Genomic DNA, 16,863 nt, shown 5'->3' with positions numbered 1-16,863 from the left:
TTGTATGTGGTCTTGAATGCTTGTGCATGTTGGTTTATGGTCAGAGAATGAGGGCTAATCCTGAGCAAACTCTTGTTTTCCACTCTGCTTTAGGCTGCTGGTCAACTATTTCTCCTGGGTTGTTGGCTACTCTGTATAGCTACATATACAGCATAAGTGTGGTTACATTATGAAGCAAGGGCTCTTGAGTTTGAAATAGTAGGAATTCCAAAATGGGGCAGAGACTGCAATTAATTGGATTCTGATTTGTTTTTGCAGGTACAAGTTATGGCTTTTCTACATTTGAGGAAAAACTAAAAAAAATTTTTAAACATGGGTATTTTCATAGGTTCTGTAGCTCTAGTTTGCATAATTCCAAGTCATGTTGGTGTTTCTTTGGCTCACTGTTTAGTTTTCAAATACTAGTACTACATAGTAGGAGTAAATATTAAAATTCTAAATAGCATGTTTGCTTTATATTTTAATTTTTTAACATGACTCCATTTAGTCAATGAACTTATTTTAATAATTAAGCTTTTATTTAACTAAAAACTGCCTACATTAGCAGTTCATTTGATTTGTTAATATCCTAGGATATGTAGCAGGGAAAGAGTCTCAAAAGAATTAGAGGTATGCTCACTTTTTTTTTTTTAAACAATAAAACCCTTCAATACCTAATGACTAACCAAAAGAACCCAAGGGTTTTTTTGGTTTTGATCTGTAGTCAGAATTGGTATCCATTTTCATGCTTGTGTTCTTTTCATTACAGGGGCAGAAAACGTTTTGTAAGTGAAGGAGATGGAGGTCGTCTTAAACCAGAGAGCTACTGAGTATAAGAACTCTTACAGTCTTAGATGTTATAAAAAAATATATAAATATATCTGAATTGTAAGAGTTGTTAGCACAGGTTTTTTGTTTTTTTTTTTGAAGCACTTGTTTTTTGGGTATAAGGCGTTTCTGAAATTTTATAAACTTAAAATTTAAGGGGAATTTTTAAAGGACGTGTTTTTTTCTTTTTATCTTTTTCTTTTCTTTTGAGGGTGTTAAGGAGGGACAGAAGAGTAACCACTTCTTAAGTGGAATATTCTCATAAGCTACCTTTTGTAAGTGCCATGTTTATGACCTAATCATTCCAAGTTTTGCATTGATGTCTGACTGCCACTCCTTTCTTTCAAAGACAGTGTTTTTGTAGTAAAATCACTGGTTTATACAAAGCTTTATTTAGGGGGTAAAGTTAAGCTGCTAAAACCCCATGTTGGCTGCTGCTGTTGGAATACTGTGCTTTGGGAGTAAAAAAAAAAAAAAAAAAGTTATTTCTTTGTCTTGAAGAATTTTAAGAAAATGAGTTAGTCATAAGACTTATTCATTTTTCCAGGGAACATATTGATTGGTCTTAAAGACTAGACAGTTAAATAAATGGTGGCTGGAACATCTATTTTTCTACAAAACTGGAAAAATGAACCCGGTTCTAAAAGAATGTATGACAAAATAAAACATGTGAAGCAGTGTTGATTCTTTATTGGGAGTACACATATTTAGGTCTTTTTAAAAACTTTTATTTTACACAGCAAATTTTAAATCCTATAAGGGAGCATATTTGAACCTAGTGAATTTAAATTTTGTTCTTTGCAAACTTAAAAGTACAGTAGTAAATTCTTTTAATATTATCTGTGGGAAATGTATACATGTTTTTTGATCTTCTCTAAAGCTCAGTGATATGTTAAAAAAAAATACAATACGTTTCATCATTCTTAAGTTCTGTTACCAGCTAATGTTTGTGTTACAAAGTTATTCTTCAGAGACTCAAAAAGTTTTTACATTTATCCAGTGTCTGAGAAATAGTAGCTACCAATAAATAATAGTTCTGTTCTTATCAGTTTAATAATAGTTCTCTAAAGAATGATCACATTTCTAACCTCTTTTGCAGAGCCTAATTACTCAGCAAGGCCTATGCTAATTTAAATAGTCTATTATTGATTATAGCAACCAGCCAAGAATTATATTCAGATTAACAAACATATTCTTAGGAATATGCCCCTTACAGGTTTAGGGAGTCTCTTAGAACTAAAACCCCAAATTTAATGTTCATATTTATCTCATGGGCTCCTTCAAGTCCATATTTTTTTCTATTTTTAGGGTTTTAATTGTGTTTGATACCTGGATGATAAAGGTAGCCCGGCAATTCTTTAGTCCTTAAAGTCAGTATCATTAAAAGCTCAGGGGACTACTTGATAAGTGAAGGTTTCTTAAAAATCCTATTTGTTTGAGAAATACAGTCTTGTCATTACTGGTAGGACCAGTTGGTCAGGCAAAATAGCCTTAAATATGAAACACAAAATTCATAAACAAGTTTTAAAATTAGATAATAATGTAAAAGCCCCAAAACGCTTTGTACGAGAGTGTACCTTCAAGTTCAGTTTTTAATAAACATGTAAAGATTATCTGAATATAAAAGTTGCATTTAGTCACTTGTGCCTAAGAATGTTATCTGTGAGTCTTAACAGTAATAGGAATGGTGAAACAGTAATTTATGGTTCTAAAGACTTGGGTAAAAAAGAACAATAAAATTTGGGTTCAGTTTTTTAATTGCTCATGTTCAATACAAACCAGAGTGTGTCTAAATTCACAGGTTTCATTAGTTTTGGGTATTTTTATTTTATAAGCACTATCAGTTTTATTAACACACCATCTTCAGTATACAGATGCAAGTTATTGTCTAGCTATTGTTAATAGTAAGGCAGGGTATTCTGTAGAACTGCAAAGTTACCATTCAGTGAGTTATTTGCTGTTGTTCCTTTTCTGCCATTTCTTGTTGGCGAATCGTATCCTGGGCTGCTTGCTGCATTTTCTCCAGTTTTTCCAGAGTCAGAGATTTTAAGGGCAAAAGTTTGGGTTTACACAGCACCATTGTGGTTATATCTTCCACTGACAACTGCCCTAAGTTTAAAAAGAGAGAATTTAGTGAGATGGCCCAGTTGTATGGTGGTTTGGATTTGCAGCTAGAATGAAGGTCTAAAAGACTTAATCCACTGTCAATGAAAACTTTTGTTTTCAGTTATTTCTAATATATCAACATTTAATTCTAGGGAGTTCATAAGGATGACATTTTGAACTTCCTACCTAAGATTCTAAGCTACCTATGAGACACAGAACATTTTGTATCAGATGTCTAGTCTGCAAAAAGATTTGGGAGAAATACATAGTGCATATGAAAAAGTATGGTATTAATCATGAATATTCATTAACATGAATGTTTAACTTAAACCATCAGCCTTTAACAATTGCTTGACTTAGGTTTCTTTCTCCCCACTTTCAGACCTTATTTAACATTAGTGAATTACTATTTTTTCACTGAAAATTTCATATTTTAATCTGCAAATTTGAGTATAATGGGATTTCTAGGTTTAAGAAACAGTGCTTCATTTGTCATCTTTTTACTGGGGAAAAAAGCAATGGATGAGTTCTTTATAATCTACTAAAAGAAACATAGTAAAAGTGGACAGTAAATGTGGCATACAGGACACAAAATAGTTACAGATGTTTCGCTATTGAGCCTGCTATGTGCCATGCCTACTATTTATTTCGGTCCCTACAATATTCTGTGACCTAAGTATTTGTTTAGATACCTTGTTTTGGAAGAACTTCCCGAAACATTGACTTCACTTCCGCCATATCTGAATTGTTGGATACAGCTAAGTTTTTTCCTTCAATGAGAAATCAATTATTAATATTCAAGAATGAATTAACAATGCATATTGCTTGAAATATTTCCATTGTAGTTTAAGAAGTAAAAACACAATTCCTATAGAAAATGAAATATCCTATCCTAGCATAATTTTCCCATTAATATCTTGTGGGTCTTTTCATTGAAACAAAGTTGAGAGAATTCGTGTAAGCATCTAGACCTTGTCAACATTTTTTAACCAGTGGAGGTGTCAGTTTGGAAGGCTACATGTTCTAAATTTTTTCCCCTTGTGAAAAATTAGGTAGGACTTCATTTTTTTAGACATAATTACCTAATAGATATCAGCTGAGGAAAACCAAAAGCATTTATGTGCGGCTATTTGGTTCAGTGATAGCATCTCCCTAAATGGTGGATGAGGTATAAAAAATTGCCATTTGGGAAGTGTTAGGTAGGGCAGGTAGGTAGGAGAAAGGGGAGGTAGTAGGTAAATATTTCCTAACATTCCCACTTCTCAATAGCTAACAGCTGGTTTCTACTTAAATCCCTTTGCTGTAATGACAAAAAGCATCCTAAGGATCAGTTACTGGCTACACAGCTGACATTTGTAAGGAAGCAACACAAACAGGTGAAACTGGCTCTTGAAGAACAGAAGTGAGAGGTTTGCTTTCAGTTTGCTACTTTCCTCTAATACAGGGATACTATATGCTAAAGTGCCAGCAAATACCTTCATCTTCAGTATTTTGTTAAGATACCAGCATATATACCAGCTGGCTGATGACATTTGTTTCCAGTGTTAACATTCCAGATTACTGCTGTGCTGTATATTCAAGGTGTTCTGGGCTGTAATTTGTAGCACGATCCTTTTCCAAACAGATGCTTCTCCAGACCCACCTGTTTTGTGATATTTCACCATAGTGATGCAACCTTACCACGTGCCTTTCACAACATCACCAGAGAAGAAAGATTTATTATTATAAAGTGGTGATGCTGGCATGGCGCCTGTCTTTACCACCCACTGCAAATTAGTTATAATCAAGTGAAGCTGCTTCTGGTCTCAGTTATTCCCACTCTACACACTTTGACATTTGTAATAAAATCTTCCTACTCTATCCACCAAGCTTCTTGTTCAAATTCCTATTCTGGAACATCTAAAGTACCTGAGGAACCTCTATCCATTTTCCAGAATTTTGTCATCAAAATTTACCCCTATGCTGATCTTTTTGGGAGTGAAAATGAAATAGGGAATGGACCACGAATAAAGCAACTCATCACTAACTGGAATCTGAGATAAGTGCAATACGCAGTTTCCTTACAACACACAATTTCTTCTGCCACATTTCTTGTTACTCAGGCCTGCCAGTGGTACCTAGTAATCATTTCCCTTTTTTCCCCCCCAGATTATGTTGAAGGCTAATAGCATTGCAAATCCCTCATTAGTCTGAATATAGCTATAATAAAGTCTCTCCATCAAAGTAAAACAATGAAAATATTCAGTAGGCCCTTATTTGGTGCACATCTGACATGATACGCTGCCAAAAGGGAGGATAGATACTACAGATGTTGATACATGTGAAGGAAATAACACAGTAGCTAAGAGTTTTTGCATCACCAAATTTCTTAGCAAAACAGTGGATGAATACTTAAATGTTTTATAGAATAGCAACTGCAGCTTCTCAAAACTCAGTCGCTATCCTTTGCCCTCTCTCTTCCGTCTCTCTTTCACAGCCAGAATCTGGCCCCAGGAAAACAATGAAACTTGGTGCTCTACCAAACCTTAGTTCTCTGGTTTCACTAAGCTGCCATTGTTACTGTAAAGGGTGTGGGGCCAAAGGCCTGGTAGGGAGTGGGTTGGGTCTGGTGTGGGGAAGATCAGAGCCGGCAGTCACTTGCCTGGGCGGAGTGTCTGCTTTACTAGGGTTGGTTATTGTTCCTAGGCTCTCTTCCCCCCCCCCCCCCCAGGCATCAGCAGGAGAGAAACAGGAAGGGAAGGGCTAAAATAAGCAAGGTGGTGGCAGGATGGCCCTCATTGGCAAGGCTACATTGTCTTGATAATCAACTGCCCAGGGAATCCACAGAAGTAAGGAGCATTTCTTTCCTTTACTTGGTGGCCTGCTAATAGCCAAACCTGGGCGTTTTGTCTGGTGTAATGTGCCCTAAGGAGTTGTGGTTGCTTCTAAGGGTACTTTCTTATTATGATAGGTAAGATATATGCAACATTAGGGACATATGGGTCAAAGAAGAAACATACCAACCATGACTGAAATTCATATTATCTTACAAGTGCCATGTCATTCAGTTCAATAAATGTGTCTGGGAGCCTGGCTGGCTCAGAAGAGCATGCAACTCCTGATCTCAGGGTTATGAGTTTGAGTCCGCTGGGTGTAGATTACTTAAAATCTTAAAAAATATGTGTCTATCATGTGCAAAGCACTGTTCATTAGTGAACAAAACAGATAAAACCCACCTTTTGAAGCTTAACACTCTAGAGTAAGGGGAGAGAAATAATAGAATTTTGTAAGGTAGTAAGTGCTATAGAATATAAAATAGTTTAAAGGAATTTAGGAGTGCTGAGGGGGGTATTGTAGTTTAAGTAGGAAAATAATCATGGACTCAAGAAGGTGAAAATCACTGTGACGTCATTTTGGTGTGCATGTTATATTTTCTGAATTTGCACAAAAGTCAAAAGCCTGATAGTATCCAGCGTTAGAGAAGGTATAGGGAAATGGGCATTTTCTGTTGGTGGGTGGGGTTTTTTGGTACACATTTTTTAGAGGGATATTTTGGAGTATCTATTAATAATTTTGTATTATCTACTGATGCAAAATATGCACATTTTTTTTGACCCAAATGTTCTACTCCTAGTAATAAGCCCCAAAGAAAACAATGCACCAGTGTACAAAGATCTAAGAATAAGAATGCTCATTAAAGCACTGCTTTGAATAGTAAAATGTTCAGCAGTATATCAAAGGTTAAATAAATTATGGAATAGCCATACAATGGACTACTATGTCAGATTTTAAAATGTTACATTTATCAAGATATATTTTAAGAGAAAACATTTAATTGCAGAAGTAAAATTCTTACACTAATAGAACCTGGACTTTTAATGCTTAGAGAATTCAATGTCAATCATTTTTTGAGGCTCTTGGTCCGGGTAATTGGAAAATAATCTGCTTCCTCTTTCCCCATATTTTCTTTAGTTTGTAATCTGTCCCAGAGATAATGGTTTTGATAGATAGTACATTTCGAAGTCATGACGAAGTAAGCAAAACTGTCACAGCAACTGAGCTGGATGCCTAAAATTAATGCAGAAGAACTTGGAGAGAAACCAAATCTTTGTCATGAAAGATTTACTAAGTTGTAAGAGTGGGAGCTTAGAGACACTTAAGTCTAGGAAGGATTACTACTTTAAATCAATCATACCCATATTGATAAATTAATCTTACAACTTGGACAAGTTAAAAATTTCTGGGGTGATTTAGTTTGATACCTAATCTAAATTATGTGTGGGACTGCACAAGAACACTAAAGTGTACTTCTGAACCCTGAGAATATATGTCAGTTGTCCTCAGATTTTATGCTTACATAACACCCAGAGATTTTTAAAAACTAGATAGAAAAACTAAGTACCCCTTTAAACATTTCTAAATTGACATATGAATTTATCATTAAGTTCAAGTAGTTATAATTTCCAGCATATTTAAAAATACTGTTACACCAGTCTTTTAAACACCTATCCAATATAATATGAATATAGAAATTTGACAGCTATTATCATCCATTAATAAAAAGAATGAAGAACTCTAAGTCAGAAATTTGTATCTTTTTCTCCCTAGACCTCTGTTACCATTCCACTTAATTTTATTGTAATGTAATATATTTTCATGCTTACACATATTTTAATGGTTGATTTTCCTACCATATTTCTCTACAAAAATGTTTATAAATTTATTTACTATTTATTTGTTTTTTAAAAGTAGGCTCACTGTGGAGCCAACATGGGGCCTGAACTCATGACCCTGAGATCAAGACCTGAGCTGAGATCAGGAGTCAGACACTCAACTGACTGAGCCACCCAGGCACCTCAGAAACGTTTATGAATTTAAATGAAAAACAAAAATATTCTGGATTGAGTTATTATAATTTTTAGTAAAAAACGAATCAAAACAATTTACATACACATGGATAAAATAATTACTGAAGATGAAAAATAAAGTTAGTGGCTATATATCTGTAAATAAGGACAGAGCTTTAAAAGTAAATACTGGACAGTAAAGACTAGAGTAGAAAGGATGCTCTTTTCAGGACAAGGGCACTAATTCTTTCAGAATGGAAGATAAACAATATAAGAGGAATTTGGGATCATATGTTGCTTTCCAAACACATTTTTTCTTTCAACAAACATACCAAATGTCTATAATGTGCCAGCCACAGCTAAATGAAGGAGATACAGTGGATAAACCGGTTCTCTTTGGGGAACTTGGGGGAGCTGCATAGGGGAGGGAGAGACACACGTAAATAAATAATTACAAGTGAATACAACCTACTTTAATAAAAGCATGTGTACTGTGCCTTAAGAAACCAAAACCAAAGTAACTTGGTTGGTTTAAGATAGGTGACAGTGGCTGGTCTTTGAAAAACTACTAAATGTGATACTAGAATGAGTCCCACAGGATGAATGGGGGTTTACTATGCAGAGAAGTAGCTGTTTAGCAAGGGGACAGTGTTCTAGACAAAGTGGACAATATGCTCAGAGTCATTAAAAGAAAAAAATCTAGGCAAATGGCTAGAGAGTACAGTGTACATACACTGTATGTACAGTGGTGGGACTGACAAGGTGGAGGCCAGTTCATACTCAGCCTCAAATGCCACGCCTCAGAGTTTGGGCTTTATATCCTATAGACAGAAGGGAGCTAACTGGATGGCTCTGAGTGGGTATATGACATGTGATTAGTTTTCTGGAAACACATTCTAGACAAAAAGGAAAAACAGATACTAGAGGCAAGGAGATCAGTAAGGAAGCTATAATTATTTAGGTAACATGATAAGGGTATGAGCAAAAGCAGTGATAAGCATCAAGAGGAGAAGATACAAAAGGTATTCAAGCATATAAGAAGTTGAGATTCAAATATCCTCCATTATTCCCCTCATCCCCCACAACCTCTGGGTGATAAAGAAATGATCAAGGATGACTGAGATTTCAAGCTAACATTTTTGAGTGGCTAATGCTGCTACTAATTGAAGTTGAGAACACAGAGGTGGTACCGGTTAAGGAGGGGAGGGTAGAGACCACTGGGTAAAGATACACTGGGTATGGAAGTTCAACAGGAAGGAAGGACTGGATGCCCAGAGAGTCAGTAGTACAGTAGTATAAGCTAGAGAAGTGGATATAATCACCTAAGAAGAATATGGAAAGATGGCAGATGGTGGTAGGATAGGTGTGGGAAAAAGAGATGAGTGTACACATGTAATGGGTGAGAGAAGGATCTGGAATCAGGTTAGTTATTTAAACAAATTAATTTTCTAAGCCTTAGTTTCATCTGTAAAATAAAGCTTATAATGGCACTGACTTTAAACAGTATATTAAATGACATAATTCATAATTCATTATCAGTCCCTACCAACTGGTAAGAAGTCAATGGATATCAATGATTCTTAAAGATAAACCATTACAATATTGTCATAAAATTAGGTTCTTAGAAAAAATAAGTTTACTGACATGTATTAAAGTTATAGAGGCTAATTATTAAAACAGAGTGGAGAAAACCTTATAGGCAAGCAGGAACACTTAGAATTCTCCACCCATCCCCTTTGCCTTATAGGTATTACCTTATTGGTCATCTTAAAGGAAGGACAGTTTCAATGCCCAGGAATCTATTTTAGCTTCTTTCCTTTAGTCTAGCATAGTGGCCCTTAAATTTTAGTTTGCTTAAGAATAACAATAACAGGGGTGCCTGGGTGGCTCAGTTGTTAGGCGTCTGCCTTCGGCTCAGGTCATGATCCTAGGGTACTGGGACTGAGCCTTGCATCGGGCTCCCTGCTCGGCGGGAGGCCTGCGTCTCCCTCTCCCACTCCCCCTGCTTGTGTTCCTTCTCTCGTTGTGTCTCTGTCAAATAAAAAAACCAACCAACCAAACAAAAAAGAATAACAATAACAGCACAGTGTTTTAGTACAAAATCATCTACTTTATACAGATATTTTAAGGGATTTTCTACAGTAATTCTGAAAATAAACAACTTTTACCCTAAGAGGTGATTTTAGAATTGAATTAGCCATTTACCCACCTCCCACTGCATCTCCTAATACATATATACATATACTAAATTTAACTAAAACCAGGTCTAGGAAAAGTTATTTTGTCAAACATCACATAATTGGTAAGTGAAGAAACAGAATTTGAATTCATGTCTGCCTGACTCCAAAGCCTTGGTCTCTTCAGTTTTCTCTGTGTTGCATCTGTAGCAATGGCCTAAAGACCCTAGATGGATCTAGTATGGAGACCCACTGCAGGAACATGAACATTTAAGAGTATGTTAGATAGGGGCGCCTGGGTGGCTCAGTTGTTAAGCGTCTGCCTTCGGCTCAGGTCATGGTCCCAGGGTCCTGGGATCGAGCCCCACATCGGGATCCCTGCTCCGCGGGAAGCCTGCTTCTCCCTCTCCCACTCCCCCTGCTTGTGTTCCCTCTCTCGCTGTCTCTGTCAAATAAATAAAATCTTAAAAAAAAAAAAGAGTATGTTAGATAAGAGGATAGATTACAGTATGTAAAAGCCAATGAAGGTTAAGGTAACATGGCATCCTCAGTTTCTACTGAAATGGGCAGTTTAAGCTGCTAATGACCCCTGCAAAGGAGGAGGAACATAAAATATTAGTCAAAGAGTAAATCTCAGGATAAACATGTAAGTGCAGCATACTGACAAAAGCACTGCATTTTTTTCTATTTACTACAGCTTTAACCAACATGTTTTTCTATTTCTTGATTTCTTTCTCCTTAATTTGAGGATTCAGCATTCCCAATTGTCATGTTTGATACCATCCTAAAGAAATCTCTTAGTAGGAAAAAATACTGTTGTTTTGTCTGTGGATTTTTTTATAGCATTAGTATTATTTTTAAAAGATGCCACTGGAACTTTAAAATCTCAAGCTTAATTAGAAATATGCAACACTTTAAAAGCTTACAAGTTTTGCATTTTTTCCTCTGGCAGATTAGTTTATATGAGGACATATTGATAAGACCAAGATCATGGGTCAAAAAGCTGAAAAAGACTGTCAGCTTTAGATGGTACACTATTTTCATCTAGCCATCTGGAAAATGTAGGCTATCATCTTATAGGGGGAAGACAGAGAAGGGGGATAGATTACTAAAATCCAAATTTCATTCATATACAAATGGGTTAGAAATATTGAAATGAGGGGCACCTGGCTGTCTCAGTAGAGCATGTGACTCTTGGTCTTGGGGTTGCAAGTTTGAGCCCTGCATTGAGTGTAGAGATTACTTAAAAAAATACAAGCTTAAAAAAGAAAAGAAATATCAAAATGAAACATACTGTGAATGTCAATGCCAAGTCTTTGTTTCTAAAAATGTTTAGGACAGGATTTGGATGTTTCTAAAACTGTCCTCCTAGGTCACACTAAAGTCTTAGTCCAATATTTGATCTTTGTTAGGAGCCCCAAGGAGCCATTTTGTGGATCAATGTGGTTAACTTCCATATGTGCCTACTACTCCTAACTTGCCATTAGCTCTTCATCATAATTCTTTTTTCCCCTCCAGTAATTTATCTTAAACTTTTTTGTTAAAGATTTTATTTATTTAAGAGAGAGAAAGGAGAGAGCAAGAGTGACAGAGAGAGAGCATGCAGAAGCGGGGTGGAAGGCAGAGGGAGAAGCAGACTCCCTGCGGAGCAGGGAGCCTAATGCAGGAGTCAATCCCAGGACCCTGAGATCATGACCTGAGCCAAAAGCAGTCGCTTAACTGATTGAGCCACCCAGGCACCGTAATTTATCTTAAACTTATCAGCTTATCCTAATTGTATAAAACTCCATTTTTAAAGTTTGAAATTGAATGCTTCAGAGTATTCTAGGATTCCAAGTATTTTAAACAAGCTGTGATAGTAAAATCTCGTGTATGATTTAAAACAGAAGCTGGTACTGGAGGTTTTTTTTTCTTTTTCTTTTCGGATTAATCTATTTCACATTTATACTTCAAATGGGATACAGGGTTGTACTCTAGCCCTATTGCTAACTAGCATGACCCTGAATACATTTGTTAACCAATTATAGGTTTGATTTTCTCATAAAAAGCACGTTTAGTATCTGTCCTGGGTTGTAAGGTTCAAATAAAAAGTAGATGTAAAAGTGCTTAGAAATATAGTGTGACATTTATTATTCTAGGTTTAGTTTTCCTATCACTATAAAATAAGAATATAATAATGGCCTGTTCTAGATTTCCCATTAAGTACCTTCTGACTCTAAAAATTCTGACTCCTTATCAACATTATAGTACTTATAAGACAGCATGAGCTATTTAAAGATGTTTTCCTTTAAAAACCTGTTATATTTACTTTTAAAGAGCATGTGCTGCCAAACTGTGCTCTTAAGAAATATGTTTTTAAAAGATTTACTCATTTATTTGAGAGAGAGAACACATGCATGTGTGGAGGGGGAGGGGTAGAAAGAGAAGAGAATCTTTTTTTTTTTTTAAGATTTTATTTATTTATTTGAGAGAGAGAGAGAGAGAGAGAGAAACAAGCAGGGGGAGTGGCAGGGAGAGGGAGAAGCAGGCCCCCGCTGAGCAGAGAGCCCAGTGTGGGACTCAATCCCAGGACTCTGGGATCATGACCTGAACCGAAGGTAGAGGCTTAACCCACTGGGCCACCCAGGCGCCCCAGGAGAAGAATCTTAAGCAGACTCCTCCATGAGTGTGAAGACTCATGTGGGGGCTCAATCTCACAACTCCAGCTGAACCTAGAATCAGATGCTTAACTAACTGTGCCACCCAGGCACCCTTCTTAAATATATTTTTAAGAAAATATGATAAAGCAAATCTATTTCACAATATAATTCAAGGCTGAGAAATGTGGACAAGTTTTTAAACTGGTGGTAAAGAGTAAAAACCTTTAAAATTGTAATTGAGGGAATGGAAACAGTGTACATTAGAATCTATCTTGAATTTTTGATGGAGGTGATAAGTGGTTGTTGCCTAACCTAGAAAAATAAATGCACCTGAAATATGGCAAAAAACATTTCTAAAGTATTTTCAGATTCTAGTCTTAGTATCAATCCTGTTTTCACATAAGAAACACAGGTCATAAACTGGTGGCCCTTGGTCCTATCCAGTTAAATGTTTTGCTGGCTTGCTAATTATTTAAAAAATATTTGAACCAGTGTTTTAAAATTAGAAGATTTCACATAAAGTCCAAATTTCAGGTCCTCTTGACAAATCTAGCAACACTGGGCCCATATTCCTGCATGGCAAAATTTGGCTACAGCTGGGAAGTAATGTCCCATTTAGATGAACACGTGGAGTTCTCTGGTCCCCTCTACTGCCTATTGTTCTTTTTCCCTTATCATCCCCACTGCTACAGGCACTTGACCTCACAAGTTCAGTAGAATACAGAACCACTATAACACATTATATGCCAAATGCCCTATTTTATCATTAATAGGTATTAAGAAACAAAAATACAATCTTTGAGAACTGAGGGAGGCACCAGAAGCAATCTGTTTATATAAAGGACAGTAGAGGATATTTTTTGGTGACTATTTACTAATTTAGATCCTTTTAAGTTAAGTTCAGTCTGCTTATTACAGGTTGTGGATGGGGGTGGCAGGAATGGTAGGAAAAATATGAAATATTTTATTTGTTTTATTCAAGACTTTTGATAGATGAATTTTCAAACACGTATTAGATCTCTGAATGTAAACTAACATGAAGAAAAGGTGAAAGAGGGGGCCCAAAAAGAAAGTGTTTTTCAGCAGACATAAAGTAGTAATGTTCATTCTCACTCAAGTGGCTGCCCACATGCTAGCAGAGCTTAATCTGGACTGATAATATTCATCTGTAGATGCCAAATAACATCATATGTCATGTGGTTGGAAACTATAGTAGTTCTATTCTGTTTTGCTATCTGGCATCTGCTAGTAGAAAAATGTTGCAACATGTTCAATTTGGCTAATTAATTTAGACTCATGTGAATAAAATGTGCGGTGTCTAGCTCTGAACTGTGCCTAGGCCTAAGAACAGGAACTATTCTTCTTGGATGAATTTGGATGATGCCACTGGTTCTGGTATACTTCACCAGCAGACACTACTATTAAGTTAATAGAAAATGACACATCCTACTCACACAAAATACCAGATGGCCAGCAGTTGCCTTGGTATCTGCTTTGATAACATCAAGATTCATCTGTATTTGAATTGCAGGGCCCACACATCTTTCATCAACAGTCCTCAGGGTGCCAGGACTTGACACTCATGAAACTGTGCTGACATCAGTACACTGCTGCAGATTGTATCACATCAGCTCCAAGTGTTGGTGAAGTAGCAGCAACACTTTACTACAGGGAGACAGTCCAGGATACTAGCACTTACTCTCCACAGACAGGAGGATTAAATGCTAACTCTTCTTTGTAGGATACCAAGGGTGTGTGTGCAGAGAAGTGGGAAGGATTTAACTAACAACTCATAACAATGGTAGATATAGTTACATTTGAGAAGGCTTAATCATTATTGGTGAAGTATGAATACTGTGAAGTATTCTTGCAAAATATGTGGAATTTAATTAAGCCTCTAGATCAACTTCTGACTTACAAGAAATAAGAAAAAAGGAAACATTCAAAAACACCTCTGGCCTGAACCCTTTAAAATGACAATGTCACAGGGAAAAAAAAAAACGATAGGGGAATTGTTCTAGATTAAGGCTAAGAGTTTTAACACCCAAATACAATACATAAACATTGACTGGATCCTGAATTTTGTTGGAGGAGCAGGGGAAAAGGTATAAAACATATTCTTGGGTCAAATGAGAGGATATACATACAGAGTAGATTTTAAATATCACAGAATTATTAATATCCTTAGTTGTCATAATGATACTATGTTTTTCAGGAGAATTTTATAATTCTTAGGGAATACGTTTTGGAAATTTTAGAGGTGTCTGCTTAACAACAGGTGTCTAACCTATTTCCAAATAGTTTTATGACAATGAAAAAAGCATGAGAAGGGGTGAAATAAATATGGCAAAATGTTAACTATTGGATCTGCGTGAAGGGTATATGAATGTTTATTACAGTCTTTCGACATTTTGTATGTATGACTTTTTTTTTTAATTGAGGGAAGAAATCATGTTGCAAAAACTTCAGAAGGGCAATCCAAGAGGCTGAGTAACAAGAACTACACTGAATTTAATCAAATGAAGCTGGCAATGTCTTCAGCACCCGGGAAACACCAAATATATTCAATGTTTTAGTAAGTATTTACCAAAATCATACGTGCAGAATATGACAGGGAGATGAATCTACAGATTCATCTAATAGACAAACCGTTCTATTTAGATGTAAACATAGCAGTAAAGCTAAGAACTTAAGCAGCTGTTATATAAAATTGTGGTTGTCATAAAAAAAGTACAAAAAGTGCTAGGTAAGCACAGAGTAAATTACTTCCTGTTGCAGAGAATCTGGAAATACATCTCCAAGGATAACTAGGGCATGGAAACAGAGTCACAAAAGGTTAGTGCCTCAGTGATGAATCTTGGAAGAAACAAGAATAGTTCATTTTGGCTCAAGCATGAGTAGTATGGAAACAGAAAGAAACTAAGTAAAGAAGGTAGGTTTGCACCCTTGTTGACTGGCTGGGTAAATACAGTTTTCATTTTACCTGAAAGTTCTCCTGGTCTTTTTCCCGGCAACGTTAGGCATCCAACCCAGGACTACCAAGATGACTTAACGTTCTTGACTCAAGCCTACAGAAGAAACTATATGAGATAATGCGACAACTCTGAAAAAAAAAAAAACCATATAAAAGTATTACGGTATTCTTAAGAATATTCACAAACGTTAAATTGTTTAATAAAATGTAGGCATGGAAGATAAGGACGGTATAGCTTCACCCAGAAATGCAGTCATTGCTTTTAAGCCCCCAAAGGAGTGAAACAAAAGAACATTCTTAATGTTAAGACCGGAGGCAGGAAAATAAGACTCAGAGGTGTTGCCGAGGCGGTGGAGGACCACCTTCCTTCTTTCTAGGTGGTAACGGAAAACGATTTCCACAAGCTCCAGAATTCTCCGTCCTCCAAAGATCGGGGTGAAAGCACTTAAGAGGAACTTGAGGGGCGCGGTCAGGAGCTCCAAGTTGCGCGAGTGAGGAGCTCCGCCCCGCGGCGCGCGCCTAAGCCCCCTCCGGACCCGGGGGCTGCAGCTGGGCGCGAGGGGCCGATGGAGCGGCCTCGCCCCACAGGGAACCTCAGAGGGGCGGGGGTGGGGCGGGGGTAGGGCGGGCAGGCCAGCCCGGAAAGAAAACCTTCTTCCAGCGGAAGCGGCTGCGAGCCCCGCTCACCTCCTCGGCTCTCCGTCTCCCGCGCGCCGTCTAGCTGGGGGCTGCCTCACGGGACAGGGCGGACGGACCCTCACCTCACTTTGCGACTCCAGCTGGAATGGGCACTCCCTGGGGTGCCGGGGGCTCTGGCTATTCCCACCCTTCCGCCATGACCCCATTCAGAAGTGCCAAATGCAACTTCCGGGCAGGACAGGGATTTTCGGAACCCTAACCTCCTGTCCACCTAGGTAAGTGACCAGACGTCCCAGCAAAATAAGGGCCAGGAAACCTGGTTCTTCCTCTCCCCCATCCCGGGCAGGTAGTTCTGAATATGAATTAAGTTGTCTAACCTGGGATGTCTGGTCACCTTTAGTCCTTTTTCGGGCCTACTTACAGATTTACCTTCCCAGACGGCTCGACTGTTGCCCGGGGCAACGGTGAGATTTGGGCGAAGGGAAAACTACGTCACACTGGAGACGGGAGGCCAGGAAACTCCCTGCCATTATCAGTTATGGCTGCCTTAGCTTCAACAGGAACTTCCGATTGCGAGTTGTCACTCTACCCTGCTGGAGGCTTACTCTGTGGCTCCGCTTGCCAGCGGCACCCAGTGGGCGGGAGAAAGGGTAAGAGCAGCTGAGGAAAGGAAAAGGGCGGGGCGAGGGAAGCTG

General features: G+C 37.6%; 3 protein-coding genes across 16 annotated transcripts in view; 2 read left to right on the top strand and 1 right to left on the bottom strand.

The window, feature by feature from the left end:
• The window catches only part of PDCD4 (programmed cell death 4), a 28,983-nt gene extending 27,268 nt beyond the window's left edge, over positions 1–1,715 (top strand). For all 3 annotated transcript variants that reach the window (XM_088019898.1, XM_028092006.2, XM_028092005.2), the window contains exon 12: positions 749–1,715. In XM_088019898.1, the coding sequence (XP_087876024.1) occupies positions 749–809 (61 nt within the window). In that variant the 3' untranslated portion in view covers positions 810–1,715. The remainder of the gene's footprint in view (positions 1–748) is intronic.
• Positions 1,463–16,773, bottom strand: BBIP1 (BBSome interacting protein 1). 11 transcript variants are annotated; one of them, XM_028092009.2, is made up of 4 exons: positions 16,546–16,773; positions 15,539–15,658; positions 3,606–3,683; positions 1,463–2,916 (listed from the first exon to the last, which is right to left on the bottom strand). In XM_028092009.2, the coding sequence occupies exons 3-4, from the start codon at positions 3,649–3,651 to the stop codon at positions 2,750–2,752; spliced, it is 213 nt and encodes a 70-aa protein (XP_027947810.1). In that variant the 5' UTR covers positions 3,652–3,683; positions 15,539–15,658; positions 16,546–16,773; the 3' UTR covers positions 1,463–2,749. The 11 variants fall into 11 exon arrangements, with proteins under 11 accessions (XP_027947810.1, XP_027947816.1, XP_027947813.1 ...); XM_028092015.2 differs by having other exon boundaries at positions 15,539–15,623; XM_028092012.2 differs by having other exon boundaries at positions 16,590–16,773.
• Positions 16,198–16,863, top strand: part of SHOC2 (SHOC2 leucine rich repeat scaffold protein) — an 87,203-nt gene continuing 86,537 nt past the window's right edge. Inside the window, exon 1 of one of the 2 annotated variants that reach the window (XM_028092004.2) lies at positions 16,198–16,443. The gene's annotated coding sequence lies outside the window, so the exon portion shown is untranslated. Of the gene's footprint in view, positions 16,444–16,719; positions 16,819–16,863 lie in introns of those variants that run through there. The other variant, XM_088019897.1, reaches the window with a different exon arrangement.

Source organism: Eumetopias jubatus, unplaced genomic scaffold, assembly GCF_037043125.1.
Source record: "Eumetopias jubatus isolate StellerSeaLion01/CBP00866 unplaced genomic scaffold, mEumJub1_p1.0 scaffold_17, whole genome shotgun sequence".
Lineage (NCBI taxonomy): Eukaryota > Metazoa > Chordata > Mammalia > Carnivora > Otariidae > Eumetopias > Eumetopias jubatus.
The sequence above is the reverse complement of the archived record's forward strand: the minus strand, read 5'-3'. Positions and strand labels throughout refer to the sequence as shown.